The 13,002-nt window shown below is 41.0% G+C and overlaps 1 protein-coding gene across 1 annotated transcript in view; it reads left to right on the forward strand.

Annotated features, from left to right (window-relative positions):
* Positions 1-1,262: 1,262 nt before the first annotated feature.
* The window catches only part of MEI4 (meiotic double-stranded break formation protein 4), a 182,019-nt gene continuing 170,279 nt past the window's right edge, over positions 1,263-13,002 (forward strand). Inside the window, exon 1 of the mRNA XM_026507039.4 lies at positions 1,263-1,494. Coding sequence (XP_026362824.3) covers positions 1,263-1,494 — 232 coding nt within the window. The remainder of the gene's footprint in view (positions 1,495-13,002) is intronic.

The raw sequence follows: 13,002 nt of genomic DNA on the forward strand, positions 1-13,002 counted from the left end.
AGTATTATGCTTTCTCTTAGATTGTGTATTTTCAGTGCTAAACTATAGAATACCAGATAGATACACAGTTTTGTAGGTGGTGATAAGTCTGAAAAGATTTTGTATGTTGGTATATGACCTGTTGTTTGAAAGATGCACCACCAGGGCTTTGGCAGCCATGAGAGTCAGGGCATCACAACCGGGGAAAATTCAGGAGCAGCGACGTGAATAGAAATGAGCTTAGGCTGTGTGCATCTGTTTGTAGGAGTATGATTGAACCACAGTGGAAGGATAGGCTTGAGAAATTGAACAAAATAAAGCTTGAAATGTGGAGTAAAGAATTTGAATTTGTTAGAATAGATGTGGCAATCAAAGGTCCTAAATTCTCTGGAGCATTGTACTGTTCGTTATGAATCTTTAGGTAGCACATTTAATGTGCAGAGCTCCCCCTTGTGGAGACCCGCAGGCGTTTATACTTCAGTGAGGGTCATAGTATTCATCCAGTGAATGCAGGGCTCTGTCATGTCCTCACAAATACATTCCTAGAGTCAGACTGCGATACAGTGCTGGTTTGGAAAAGTTCGCTCATGGTGGCAGCTGGAAATCTTTGGAGGTGCAGAATCAGAGCATAGCCACAACTTAAATGATGCACATATGCTAAGGACTGTTCTCAGTATGGATTGGAGGGGCTTGGCTAAAGGCAGGAATAGTAGCAAGTGGGTCATGGTTCATGAAGGAATGTAGGACTGGGGAGCACGGACTTTAAGATTTAGCAGAATGGGTCAGAGGAGAAGGGTTTACATTTAAAGGGTTTAATTTAGTGGTTCTGATTACAGAGTTGACTCATTTCAAAATGTAAAAGGCTCAGTGCCCTTCCCAGATTTGCTGGATCTCAATTTTGGGGAGATGAGACCAGATATATGTATATGTATGTATTTTTAAAGCTCCCTTAGAGACTCTGATGTGTGCCTCTGGTTAGAAAACACTAAGTGAATTAATGTGTGTTTTTTCCACCCCAGGAATTTGTTGAATTGTCTGAACCTACTGTTTTGAATTTTTATACACTTAATATGCATGTTATGCATTTTTCTTTTGCATATTTTTTTCGTACTCTCTTCAGTTCCTGAGAATTTTTTTTCTGTTACTTGGTGTCAAGTTCTTTTACAAACTTACTAATTAGCGTTACTCTGAAAAATCAATTTTGAGCAAATGAAATGCACTACAAAAGTTAAAAGAAATTTCTGCAACTTTTTTCTTACTAAATGATAGGGACAAAAGCCAGGATGGATGATCAAACATGGTATTTGAGAACGTCAAAGGTGGCTCTGGCCTTGGCAATTATCCGCTCAACACCAGCAGACACAAGCAGCAGAGAATACACAGAGCACCTTGCGAAGGTGGTGTCTGAGCAGGAGGCAACGTGGAAATCGAAAGTCCAAGCCTTGGAAGCTGAAGTTCTGCAATTACGCCACACACTTCTTCTGAGCAGGATGCGTGCGGGAGTGTGTAAGAGTGGTGAGTATATGAAAACGTCATTCTGGGTTTTTATTGTTTACTTTTTTTTAAAGATATATTTATCCATTTTAGAGAGAAAGAGAGAGAGCAAGTGGGGAGGGGAGGAACAGAGGGAGAGGGAGAGACTCGCAGGCAGACTCAGCGCCGAGTGCCGAGCCCAACGTGTGCCTCGATCTCATGACCCTGTGATCATGAGCTGAGCTGAAACTAAGAATTGGTTGCCCAAGTGACCGAACCACCCAGGTGCCCTTTTATTGTTTACTTATAATTTAATTTAATTTTTAAAAAATTGAGTATAGCTGACACACAATGTTACATTAGTTTCAGGTATACAGTTTAGTGACTTGACAACTCTATACATTATGCTGTATTCACCAAAAGTGTGGCTACCGTCTGTCTCGTTACATCGCAATTACAGTATCATAGACTGTATTCCTTATGCTGTGGCTTTTATTCCCAGGACTTAACTCATTCTGTAGCTGGAGGGCTGTATCTACCTCTCTCCTTCACCCATTTTGCCCAGTCTCCCAGCCCCCTCCCCTCTGGCAACCATCAGTTTGTTGTCTGTATTTATGTGTCTGATTCTGCTTTTTGTTTGTTTATTGTTTTTTTTTAGATTCTATTTATGAGTGGAATCATATGGTATTTACTTTTCTCAGTCTGACTTATTTCCCTTAGTATAATACCGTCTAGGTCCTTCCATGTTGCCTCAAATGGCATGATCTCATTCTTTTTTATGTCTGTGTAGTAGTCCATTGTGTGTGTGTGTGTGTGTGTAAGTGTATGTGTGTCTACATGTATGTATAACATTTTCCTTATCCACTCGTCTATTGTTGGACAATTGGGTTACTTCCATGTCTTGACTATTATGAATAATGCTGCAATAACGTAGGGGTGCATATATCTTTTCTTGTTAGGGTTTTAGTTTTCTCTGGGTAAATATACAATAGTGGAATTATTAAATCATATGATATTTCTATTTTTAATTTTTTGAGGAACCTCCATACCATTTTCCACAGTGGCTGTACCAATTCTGTTTTATTTCATCTTCACAATTACTTGGAAATTGTGTAGTTTCCTAAAACTAGACTCTTGCCCTATAAAGATTTTTTTTTACTTATAGTCATTCATTAGAAGTTTATTGTTACTTCCTAATGAATGAGGCTACATTAGATATTGGGATGAAGTTGGAGAATGAAAATATCTAGATGTGAAGGCCATAATGTTTTAAGCTTACTGGATAAAATTTAAAGTCTCATTACTTAACCTTATTATTTACTATGTATGTTATATTGCATTTATATTAAATAAATCATCTAGCAGTCATATATCATGTACCAGCTATGGACCAGGTATGCAGTGGGTGGTGGGGATGCAAAAATCACATAAGAGGAGCTGCTGTCCTTGTCATTAAGTACCTACCATTCTAGCAGGGAAGATAGACCTATAAATGATTAACCCAGTGTGATAAATGCTTTAATAAAGATACTGACAAAGCACAGAGGAAGAAGCCATTCATTCTGCCCGATTTTTGAAAAGACTTCTCAGGTCTGGCCTTCAAGGTTCTGTCTACTAGTCATGGTCGTAGAGCATGGGGCAAGAGGCAGGAACATGACCAAAGGCAGAGCAATAAAGAATACATGTGCCATTTAGGATGCTGTCAGCATAACACTTCAGAAGTGACCATCACACCATGAGGGAGAAAGGAACAGAAGTGAATTGGGACCAGGCTCAGAAGGGCCTGGAATGACAGCCTACAGACCGTTTTAGTTTATTTCCTATCAGTTAGTTGACCATATAATTTATTCTCTCCCTAGGGCCCTTGTGAGAGTGAAAGTAGGGAACTGTTAATGATTATACTAGGACAACAGGCAGAAACCAAGACTCACTTGAACATGCTGGAACATGTGGTCACTCCATTCATTAGAAGCCATGTAACTTTTCTGATGCAGATGATTGATCCTCGTATTGGTATTGGAAACAATTCTGGTGATTTTTAAAGAACGTAAACCAAATCATGTGACTCCTTTGCCAAAAACCCTTCCCTAGCTCCCAATTATGTTTCACATTGAATTCAGATTTGTGTGGTGGCCTCTGATGCTGTGGGTGATTTCACCCCTATTTACCTCTCCCACCTTGTTGCATACGACCTCGCCATTGTATACTCGGCCCCAGCCACCATGAGCTTCCTTCCAGCCTTGGACCTTTGTTATGTTCTTCTCTTTGAATCTCTTTGTGACTGACTTCTTCCCTTTCTAGAGGTCTCATTTAAAATGATACCTCCTTAATGACCACTCTACATACGCAGCACTCCCCACTAGTTTTTCTTTACCCAGACATCCCTTTTGAATTATTTGTTTACGTAATTGCTGCCTTATCTTCTGAGCTAGGGTTTGAGTTCATTGAGGAGTAGATCTTGACTTGCTCAGCACTCTCTACTCAATGCCCACCGCAAGGCCTGACACCCAGCAATTGCTCAGTAAATATTTGCCACGGGGAAGTGGGGCGGAGAGGATGTTTCTGGCCATAGCAGTGACTGGAGGCAAGGAGACCAGTTTTAAACATATTTACCAAAACCCATATGAAGAATGATGAGTTGGAATCGATCTATGATAGTGAGAACTAAAAGGAGGTCAGACATACATGCATGATTTTAGAGTAGACACTTCAGATATTTGTGAATGATTTCAGAGAGTGATTAAGGGACATAATCCCAGTTTATTGAATTTATTGCAATCCTTTGAATATGGACAGTGAACACTGAAAGAAATTTATAGGATGAAAAGTTGAGTCCAGGTTTGTCTGAGTGTAGGCTAATCCCTGAATATATAGGGATTACATAGAAGGAAAATGGAGGGATGGTCCTTAGTCAAAGGGGATGAGCAGCCTGGAAATAGAGACATAGACTTAGGATCCACTGACATTTAAATCATAGTTGAAGCTCTAGCCAGAGATGAGAGTTACAGGGAGAACGGAGCTCAGGGTGGGGGGCACCGGGAATCCCAGCATTCCAGGGGTGAGGGAAAGGAGCCATGAAAGGACTGCGAGTGTCAGGTTAGGAGTGTGCAGGTGTGGTGCACACTTGCCTGCTGTGGCTAATAAGGTTCTCACTAACTTTAGTTTTGGGTATTATCAGGAAAACTCGCTAATCTCATGCCCAGATGTTACTAAAATCTCATTATTATGTGAGTGAAAATGGTGTTATACAATTTATAGCCACAGTTTAGTCTCTCTAGAGTCTTTCTAGGTAATGGGCTCTTTGTACTCAATGAATGCAAATGCAATCAATATTCTTAATTATTGTGGCTGCAGTTATATGATTAATGTGATGCCACACACCTAAACATTGCCGGTAATCTTAAACAGACTCTTACAAACATCTGTGACACCAAAACTGTTGTTTACTGTCAAGGGTCTGTTTACACCACCGCTCTAGTGGTGTGGATGATTCGTGTGGGACACGAATGTGCCTGACAGTGAGAGCCTAGGTGAGAACTTGTTCTCACACTGCAAACTTGCACTTACAGCACTTACAATTAAAATCAGTTTTACTCGCAGCAGGAGCTATAGGTAAAGCATTTCTGCACAGATGTTTGTAAGTAACTTATCTCTCCCATCTGTTAGCTTAAACTTGAAACACGAGGAATAAACAGATAGATTCAGATAAATAGAGTCATTATTAAAGGGGAAGGAACAAAACCTAACAAAGGGGGGATATTAGATTGATAGGGAAATAGAGAGGGAACATAGCATTATTTAAATATGTCTAATTTGAAAGACTGACATGGCTTGCTCTAAGAAAACTCCATACTTGAGAATCAAAGCTGTATTTTAGATATGTTTATATGATTAAATATTTTCGTCTGGAATTTTCAGGGTTGCTTTACATATGCAACTGTTCTCAAGTGGTTAGAGACAGCAGGCCCTCAATAAATGTTGGATGGAATGCTTCCTGACAGATTGAGAGGCTGGGGAACTTAATTTACAGCATCAACTATCCATTGAAACAACCGAGCAACCCAGAATTCAATAAAGCAGAGCTGAAATGGCAAAGTAAATAAAAAAGCTTCATGTAGTTTATTCAGCATTTCAGTAACTCAGCTGTTTCTTTATGCTGATTTATTTTTCTATAGCTTCTTAGAGAGAGATATACTTCTTTATTATATTTATTAAAGGACTAGACTGTACACAGACGGGATAAGTAGAACTAACTTGCTCTTAGAATTATGCCACATTGTAATTTGACTTAAATGCTCCTTAGTAGTGAGAAGGAAGGAAGGGAGGAAGGATCAAAGAAGCCCAGTGTCACATTTCTCAAAGTCAGCTTGGGTGGTGGCTGGTAGGCATGGTAGTTGTCTACTCAATAGCTAGCTTCCTCCTTCCTTTCTAAAGCACTCTAGTTTGCTTTGGCAGAGATGTGCTTATTCCCAGCGGGTTAATCCATGAAAGGCTTAGATTCGTTTTGCCAATATTGTTCTAAGGTTGGGCAGGGGCCAATGAAAGGTAAAAAGCAATCTTCTGAGCCTTTGATAAAGATTTGCCTCTCTGTATAAAGAGGTTGAAGCTCATGAAAGAGAGCAATTAATTTTTTTTTTTTTTAATCTTAGCCACTTGTTTCCTGCACAAAGCACTGCCAATTGAAGATACAATGTCTGGATCTGTGGTAGCCAATTTGCAACTGTGAGGCAATATTGAAAAGTTAATGCCAACATGCTAAGAATAGTGACATAGTCGGAGGAAAAGAACCTGGGTCCCTCTCGACATTGCTGAGCAGTCAAAGCAATGCTACGATGACTTTATTAGGAATATTTAAAAAGACAAGCAAGGGTTTAAGCCATTGTCATCCATACGTTCTCTTCCATGTATCTGAGCACATCCTAATTTATGGAGTGAGGAAGGGACGAGGGTCATGAATAATTTAGAACAGCCCTATTTTTTCTTTTATCCAGAGTCGTCTTGATCTATAGGGGAGAAAATGAATGAGAAAAACTATGTTCTTTAATCTTGAACAGTTTCCTGTTATGGATGGCCTCATAATGTTGGCAAGAGTTTCATCTGTGTCTGAGTACGTAGGTGAGGGTGACCCAGAGCCTAGAGACTGGCCAGGAAGGTGTCGTTGGCTGTTGTTAAATATTGACTAGGGCTTAAAGGGGGCAGGGTGACAGGAGCAGGGCTTTGTTAGTGGGAATCATGGCACCGAGTGGGGCAGGCAAGAAGAATCTGGACAGTTACAATTATACAGTGATTTGGCATTCCCAGGAGGGTTGTAGATAGATGAGTGACAGGTGTATGTTTTTCCCCCTACAATTTTATGTATTTGGTGTCTTCATAAATGATAGCTAGGCTACTAGATGAGCAACTGACTAGAGTGAAAAGAAAGTGAGAGAAAATTAAAACAGAAGAGTTCGTTGATTTCTATTTAGTAAATGTTCATTGAATACAGAGCTAATGGGTAGAGTGCTTGGGGGTGGGTGGTGGTGGTGTGCACAGCAGCACAATTATTTTCAGAGTTGGACGTAGGTCTTCTGTGTGTTCTGTTCCTGGGAAACACCTGACCGACCAGATGGCTTTAGGAGCTTCCCTCCCCTCTAGCTGACAGTGTTTCAGTTTATCCACCTCCTTGCCTGTTGTCTCCTTTACTGTTTTATACTCTGAGGATCAAATCCTCAGCGTTCCTGTGCCTGCCCCAGACCCTACTTCTCATGCTGTGTGAATTTGGATTCAGGAGAAGACTTTTAGCTAGATCAGTGTTGACTGGGAGGTGGGGGTGGTCAGAAAGGGGCTGGATAGCCTGGTTGCCTGTGCGCACCTTGCCAGACCCAGCGTGGAGCCTGTCTTTGTCTCCTGACTGCTGCTTTTCCAGCCCAGGCCCACCCAGCCTCTGTCCCATCCCAGCCTGTTCCAGACCGCATACTGAGGAGACATCACAAATAACTGACGTACAGTCACAGCTTTGGAGCTCAGCGTTTATATGCTAGGGGCGTCACTGTTCCACCGGTGCCGAAAGAGCATGGGAAATGAATGCATAAGCATTTCCCTTCTTGGTTTTGACATAAGCTTTTATCATATAAATTTCCTTAAAATTGCAGTTGATTTAAAACATACATGCATAATGTACATAAACATCAGGAAATGTGCTGTTAATTTAATATGGATTCTAATGAAAGCCTCCAAAATAATTTAAAGCACATTGATAATTACACATTAGACATGCTTTACTCATTACATAAAAATTGAATTAATCTTTTGATATTAGAGACCATCAGCATACAAAGAAATTAAAGTTAAGGCTAAAAAAGCTCAGAATCTTAAATGGCTTTGGAGTGACAAGGCAACTGTTTAGAAATGTAAACATGTCAGTTGTAAGAAGAGCTGGCTCTGGTAGGAATGGTGGGTGAGACAGGGTGTAGGAAGGGCCTGGAAGAGGCAAGGTGCTTCAGAGGCTGGGCTCAGGTGAGGGCAGCCCACTGTCCCCCGCTGTGCCGCGTTCCAGATGGATGTCATCAGCCCTGCCACACCTCTTCCTGGCGCCGGGCTCTGAGTCTCGCTGTGTGGTGCAGCCGCCTTTTTCGCCTGATTGGGATTCCCGGAAGGGATCTTGAATGTCCAGGTAATCCCCTAAATAGGGTGCCTCTACTTTCTGTGTGTCTCTGGATTCTTTCCACTTCTCTCCCTTCCAGCACCACTTCCTTGGCCCTGCCTGATTTATCTCAGTTAGAGTCCATGTTTACAGTTGCAGCCTTGCCACTTTCAAATCTAGGCTGCAGCCCAGACTCAAGTCCTCTCATTTACTGTGGGATAAATCCACAACCCTTAAAATAAGCTACAAGCTTCTCCACTGTTTGGCGCTTGCTTTCTTCTCTAGCCCATCCTGTTGTCACTATGTCCTCCACGTTCTGCCCTGCAACACATGAAATGTCTTTCACTTACTCCAATCCACCTTGCTCTCTTTCAGCTCAAGGCTTTTACGCCTGTCGTTTCTCTCTGTAGGATAGATTCTCCCAATCCTTTTGGTTTGGTTGTACCTATTCTTTTTTTTTTTTTTCTGATATAGTTTTAATACCCTTTCTGCCTTTGCTGACCGCCTCCTTAGACTAGATTAGATTCTCCTGCTGGGGGACCGTACTATTCTGTACTTTTCACAGCATTTCTGAGCCAAGTTATAATTGTTTAAGCGGTCTGTCTTCCCCGTAGGGCCTAAGCTCCATGTTTGAAGGAGAGTGCTTTTTCTCATTACTGCTCTATTTCCGGGGTTAGCACAGTGCCTGGCATGGGGTGGTGGGGTGCTTGGGGATTTTGTTGAGTGAATAAGTTTAGACATGGTTTATGTGAATGTTAATCCCTGGAACAAGGTGACCAGGCTGATCTTTCATTTCTGGGGATCTACAGAAGCTCTACAGTGCCGGGAGGAGGGTCAGGAGGGCAAGATCAAAGCATCCTAGGGAAGGAGACACTAAGGCTGGATGAGTATCAGGGCTCCTGCATTTGAGGGAGCCATCTATTCATACAGTGGTTTGATGAGAATAGAATAAATGAAATGAGGAGTGACAATTTTGGATTCTCACCTATGGAACAAAAGCTAAAACTATTCAAAGTACCTTTTTTGGTTTCCAGGATCTTTTCTCAATGTAATTTTTTTTTGAATAGTTTAACCTGTAGTAAACTTTAATCTGGTCCTTATACTTAGGATTGTATTTATTTTTTGCAGGTTTTGTCTGCATTTTTAAATGCCCTGCTGTTTGTCTGTATTTGATTTTTTAGATTCTTTTAGAAATCTAAAGGTACCGTTGAGGATTCTGAATTTGATATTTGGCTCCTAAACATCTTGAAAACTTTTTTAGAATAAATTCAGTGTGGACTGAGATAGCTCTGGACTGTAATCCAGTTAGATAGCCGTGGACTGTAGTTCACACAGGGAAAATTAATGGAGTAATATCAATTCCATTAACAAAGCAAGAGGGTAAATCAGGTAAATAGGGTAAATGGGAGTAGGCTTGTGATCCTGCAGTTCTGGTAAGCTCCAGGTGATATTGGTAGTGGTGGTCTGATGACCATAGTTTGAGTAGCAAAGGACTCTGGACTATTTTGGGGTGGAGTTTGTGAAGGGAAGGAGAAGAGATAGGTTGGTAGTTGGAGCGGGGCAAGGTGGAGAGAAAGGTTTTTTATTGTTGTTACGATAGAAGAGATGGCAACATGCTGGTACTTGGGAAGGAAGGAATTAACAGAGAGTAGAAAGTGAAGATCTGAACAGAAGAGGATAATAAAGAAACCACAGGGGCTTGGGGCCTGAAACCCAAAAGAAATACAGAGCACGGGTGGTGGGCCTGGCCCTGGACCTCAAGCAGGGGCCGACATTTCTTCTTCTGAGACTTTTGAAGGTAGGGGTAGGTACCCTTTATTTGTGTTTTTGCTGAGTTCATTCCTGGCAGCTGTCCTTTAAAGTTCATTTTTGTTCCCTTCTCCTCCTCCAGTGTCCCTTCTTAAACCTGTCCTGTTGTTTTGTTGTTGTTTCAAACTGCTTTTGGATTTTCATTATTGCATTTCTTTGCCTGCTGCTGCCACGCTTGTCGGAGTCATCCCCACCTCCTGCTTTGGTTATAGAAAAAGAAATGAGGACAGCAGAGTTCAGTAACTTGCCAAAGGTTACGTGGGTAGTAAATGGAGTAGACTTCTTGTAAAACCCTAGAACAGTGCCTTTCTGGTACTTCAAGGAGCTTTCTTAAACCAGTGGTTCTCAAGCTGTGCTCCCCAGACCAGCTGCATCAGCATCAGCTGAGACCTTGTTAAAGTGCAGATTCTCAGAGCCCACCCATTACATACATAATCAGAAACCCCGGGGGTAGAACCCAGCAGCCCGTGGCTTAAGAAACCCTCCAGGTGATTCTGATGAAAACTGAAGTTTGAGAACCACTGGTTTAAACAAATAGAAGGGAAATATATATTCAGGAAATGTAGTAATTTCTCCAGAAAATGGGTCGGTAGAGACCTATTCATCTGCTATCCAAACCATCTGAATGACAAATCAAGAGGGATTTGTAGGCCAGCCCCTGAAAGATTTCATAATCCCAGTCGATAATATTTAACCCTGGTCACCAAAGAATTGAGAAAGTGTTTATTTAGAGCCTGATAGAGCTGAGGCAGATGGGAGAAATTAGAGAAAATGAACAAACAGTAGTAACATTAACATCACCCTAACAGCTATGTTTCATACTGTGCAGTGAAGTGTGTATATAAGTATAATAGGAATCCGAGGAGTGTGTACTGCTGATTTTTGTTCTAGGAGAACTTCTCTCTTCCCTCTTTATCCCCCTTCCCCTCTCTCCCTCCCTCCATCTTTACTTCCCACATCCCTTCCTAATAAGCACTGATATGTTCTGTCATTGAGGAGTCTGAATGTTTATTTCCAAGTATATAAGATGTGGGGTTGTATAAGACAGCCCTTCCCCTTTCTGCAGGGGAAACATCCTTTTGAATAAATTTCAGGTAATTTTAAAGACATCTCGTAGGGGGAAAAGTTGGGGGTCAGAAATGCAAGATATTGTATCCTAAAAATCAGTAGAAGACCTTCAGTTCTGATTAAACTATACTATTTTACCAATCCTAAAAAAGTACATGACGTAACATGGCTAAAAAGAAATATATTGCTATAAATGAATGCTAGCATGTTGCAGGCGATAAGACAAAACACATTTATTCATAAATAAAGTTTGTATCATGCTCTTGGAACACACACACTTGCATTATATTCTAGGCCCTACTGAGAACTAAATAGCTATAACTTCAGTACAAAATGAATTTGAACGAATTCCTAAATTGAATGTGAAGACGAAGCGAATGTCTCCGTGAAAGCAGCAGAAACCCTGCAGCAAGGTGCAGTGCTGGGGAGCGAGTACCTGTAGGGGAGGTGCCGTGCACCTGGGACCCCCTTGGCTCTTGGGTGATTTGTGTAGTAACGCTCCTCACAAGGAGGGGCAGCATTATTCTTTTCTTATACTACAGGGAAATGGTGGTCTTTTCACTTGAGTCTCCTGTTTTGGAAACATCATTTATGTGAATTTTGCAATTTTAATTGTGTGTAAGCATGTCTTAGAGTGAATGTGAGAAATCGCATCAGAGAGCACTCAGCTGTAGGACGTGTGTGCCGTGAGGGAGACCCAGGTTGTGAGCTGTTCTCAGCCTTCAGCGAATCCGTTGTTTCACATCATCCATTATTCTGTAGTAAGCGTGTGATAATTTTTCTTGTTTTCCATCCCTCCCATTTCTCTTAGAGTCAGAGAAAAATACTGCCTGTGTGTCTTTAATACATTCAGACCATGTCTGCCAAGTTTTATGCTTTGAAATAAACAAGGGAAAGATTGCGTCCAAAGAAAGCTGGTTCTTAATACTTGCACAAGCCTAGCTATAAAAATTCCTCATTACTCTTTTAATTAATAAGTCACATGAAGAACAAAGACTACATTGCTTTTGTGCCCTCCCTTGGTGCTGGATTCAGCAAGATCTTTCACAGAGTAGTTTTTCAAAGATATTTCTGGGCTTTGGATATTTGAATTATCACTTCTGATGAGGCTTATAAATATTTGTAGCAGAAATAATTTTCATGAGCTAAGGCAGGCTTTTCTATGTAAAATGAAATGTAGGACATGCAAAATGTCAACGTTTTATATCAGTTTGACAAGTAACCACTGGCGAAGAAGTAACTGATAAAAATTTGAACAATGCTTCTGGTCTTTCTACATTTGATTGTATTTGAAGTTTTTCTAATTCATCAATAAAGCAGAAACCGCAGAATTTAGGCATCTTTCCTCCCTCCCATTGTTACTCTAATAACAGATTCCTCTCCCCCGGGAATTTAGTGTAATTTGTCTATTCTTTTTGTAAAATCATATGTTTGAAAAAAAAAATGACCTTATTCTTCAACCCAGGTCATACAAATTAGATGGTATTTCTCACATTTGAATACCTAATTTTGCTAATAATTGTGCCTTTAATGACTCCGAAGTTATTTCCACCTGTGTATTTTATGAAGTGTTTATCCTCATCTGATTATTTTTTATCCTGTGAACTGCAAGGCATCTCATCATATCTGTAATTTCCAAGCAGGAGTCGGTCCAAAGTAGGCCAAGTCCACGCTGGTGGGCTGCTTTGTGTGGCTCTGCAGCTCTCTGATGTCTGGTGGGGCGAGCGGTACGGCAGGAGCTGGACCCGGAGAACCGCATGCCTCAGTGAGCTGTACTTTTCCAGTTCCTCTGAAATGTTTCTGTAAAGAAGTGCCTCGTCCGTGCACGGGTGTCTGTGATGGTGAACACAGTGATGACAAACTTAGCCGCTTACTTACCTTTTTAACAGCAAATGCCATACAGATCTAGGCCTTTGGTACCTATAGGTCTGTGTGAAAAAGAAGAGTACCATTAATCAGATTTGCAACTTTAAGTCTAAAATTTTATTTTTGTTTTTAAAATGTCTTTCTGAAAGGCTTTGCCTCCTTAGTGTTGGTAGACATAAGGCTAG

This window comes from Ursus arctos, unplaced genomic scaffold, assembly GCF_023065955.2.
Source record: "Ursus arctos isolate Adak ecotype North America unplaced genomic scaffold, UrsArc2.0 scaffold_29, whole genome shotgun sequence".
In the NCBI taxonomy this organism is placed as follows: Eukaryota; Metazoa; Chordata; class Mammalia; order Carnivora; family Ursidae; genus Ursus; species Ursus arctos.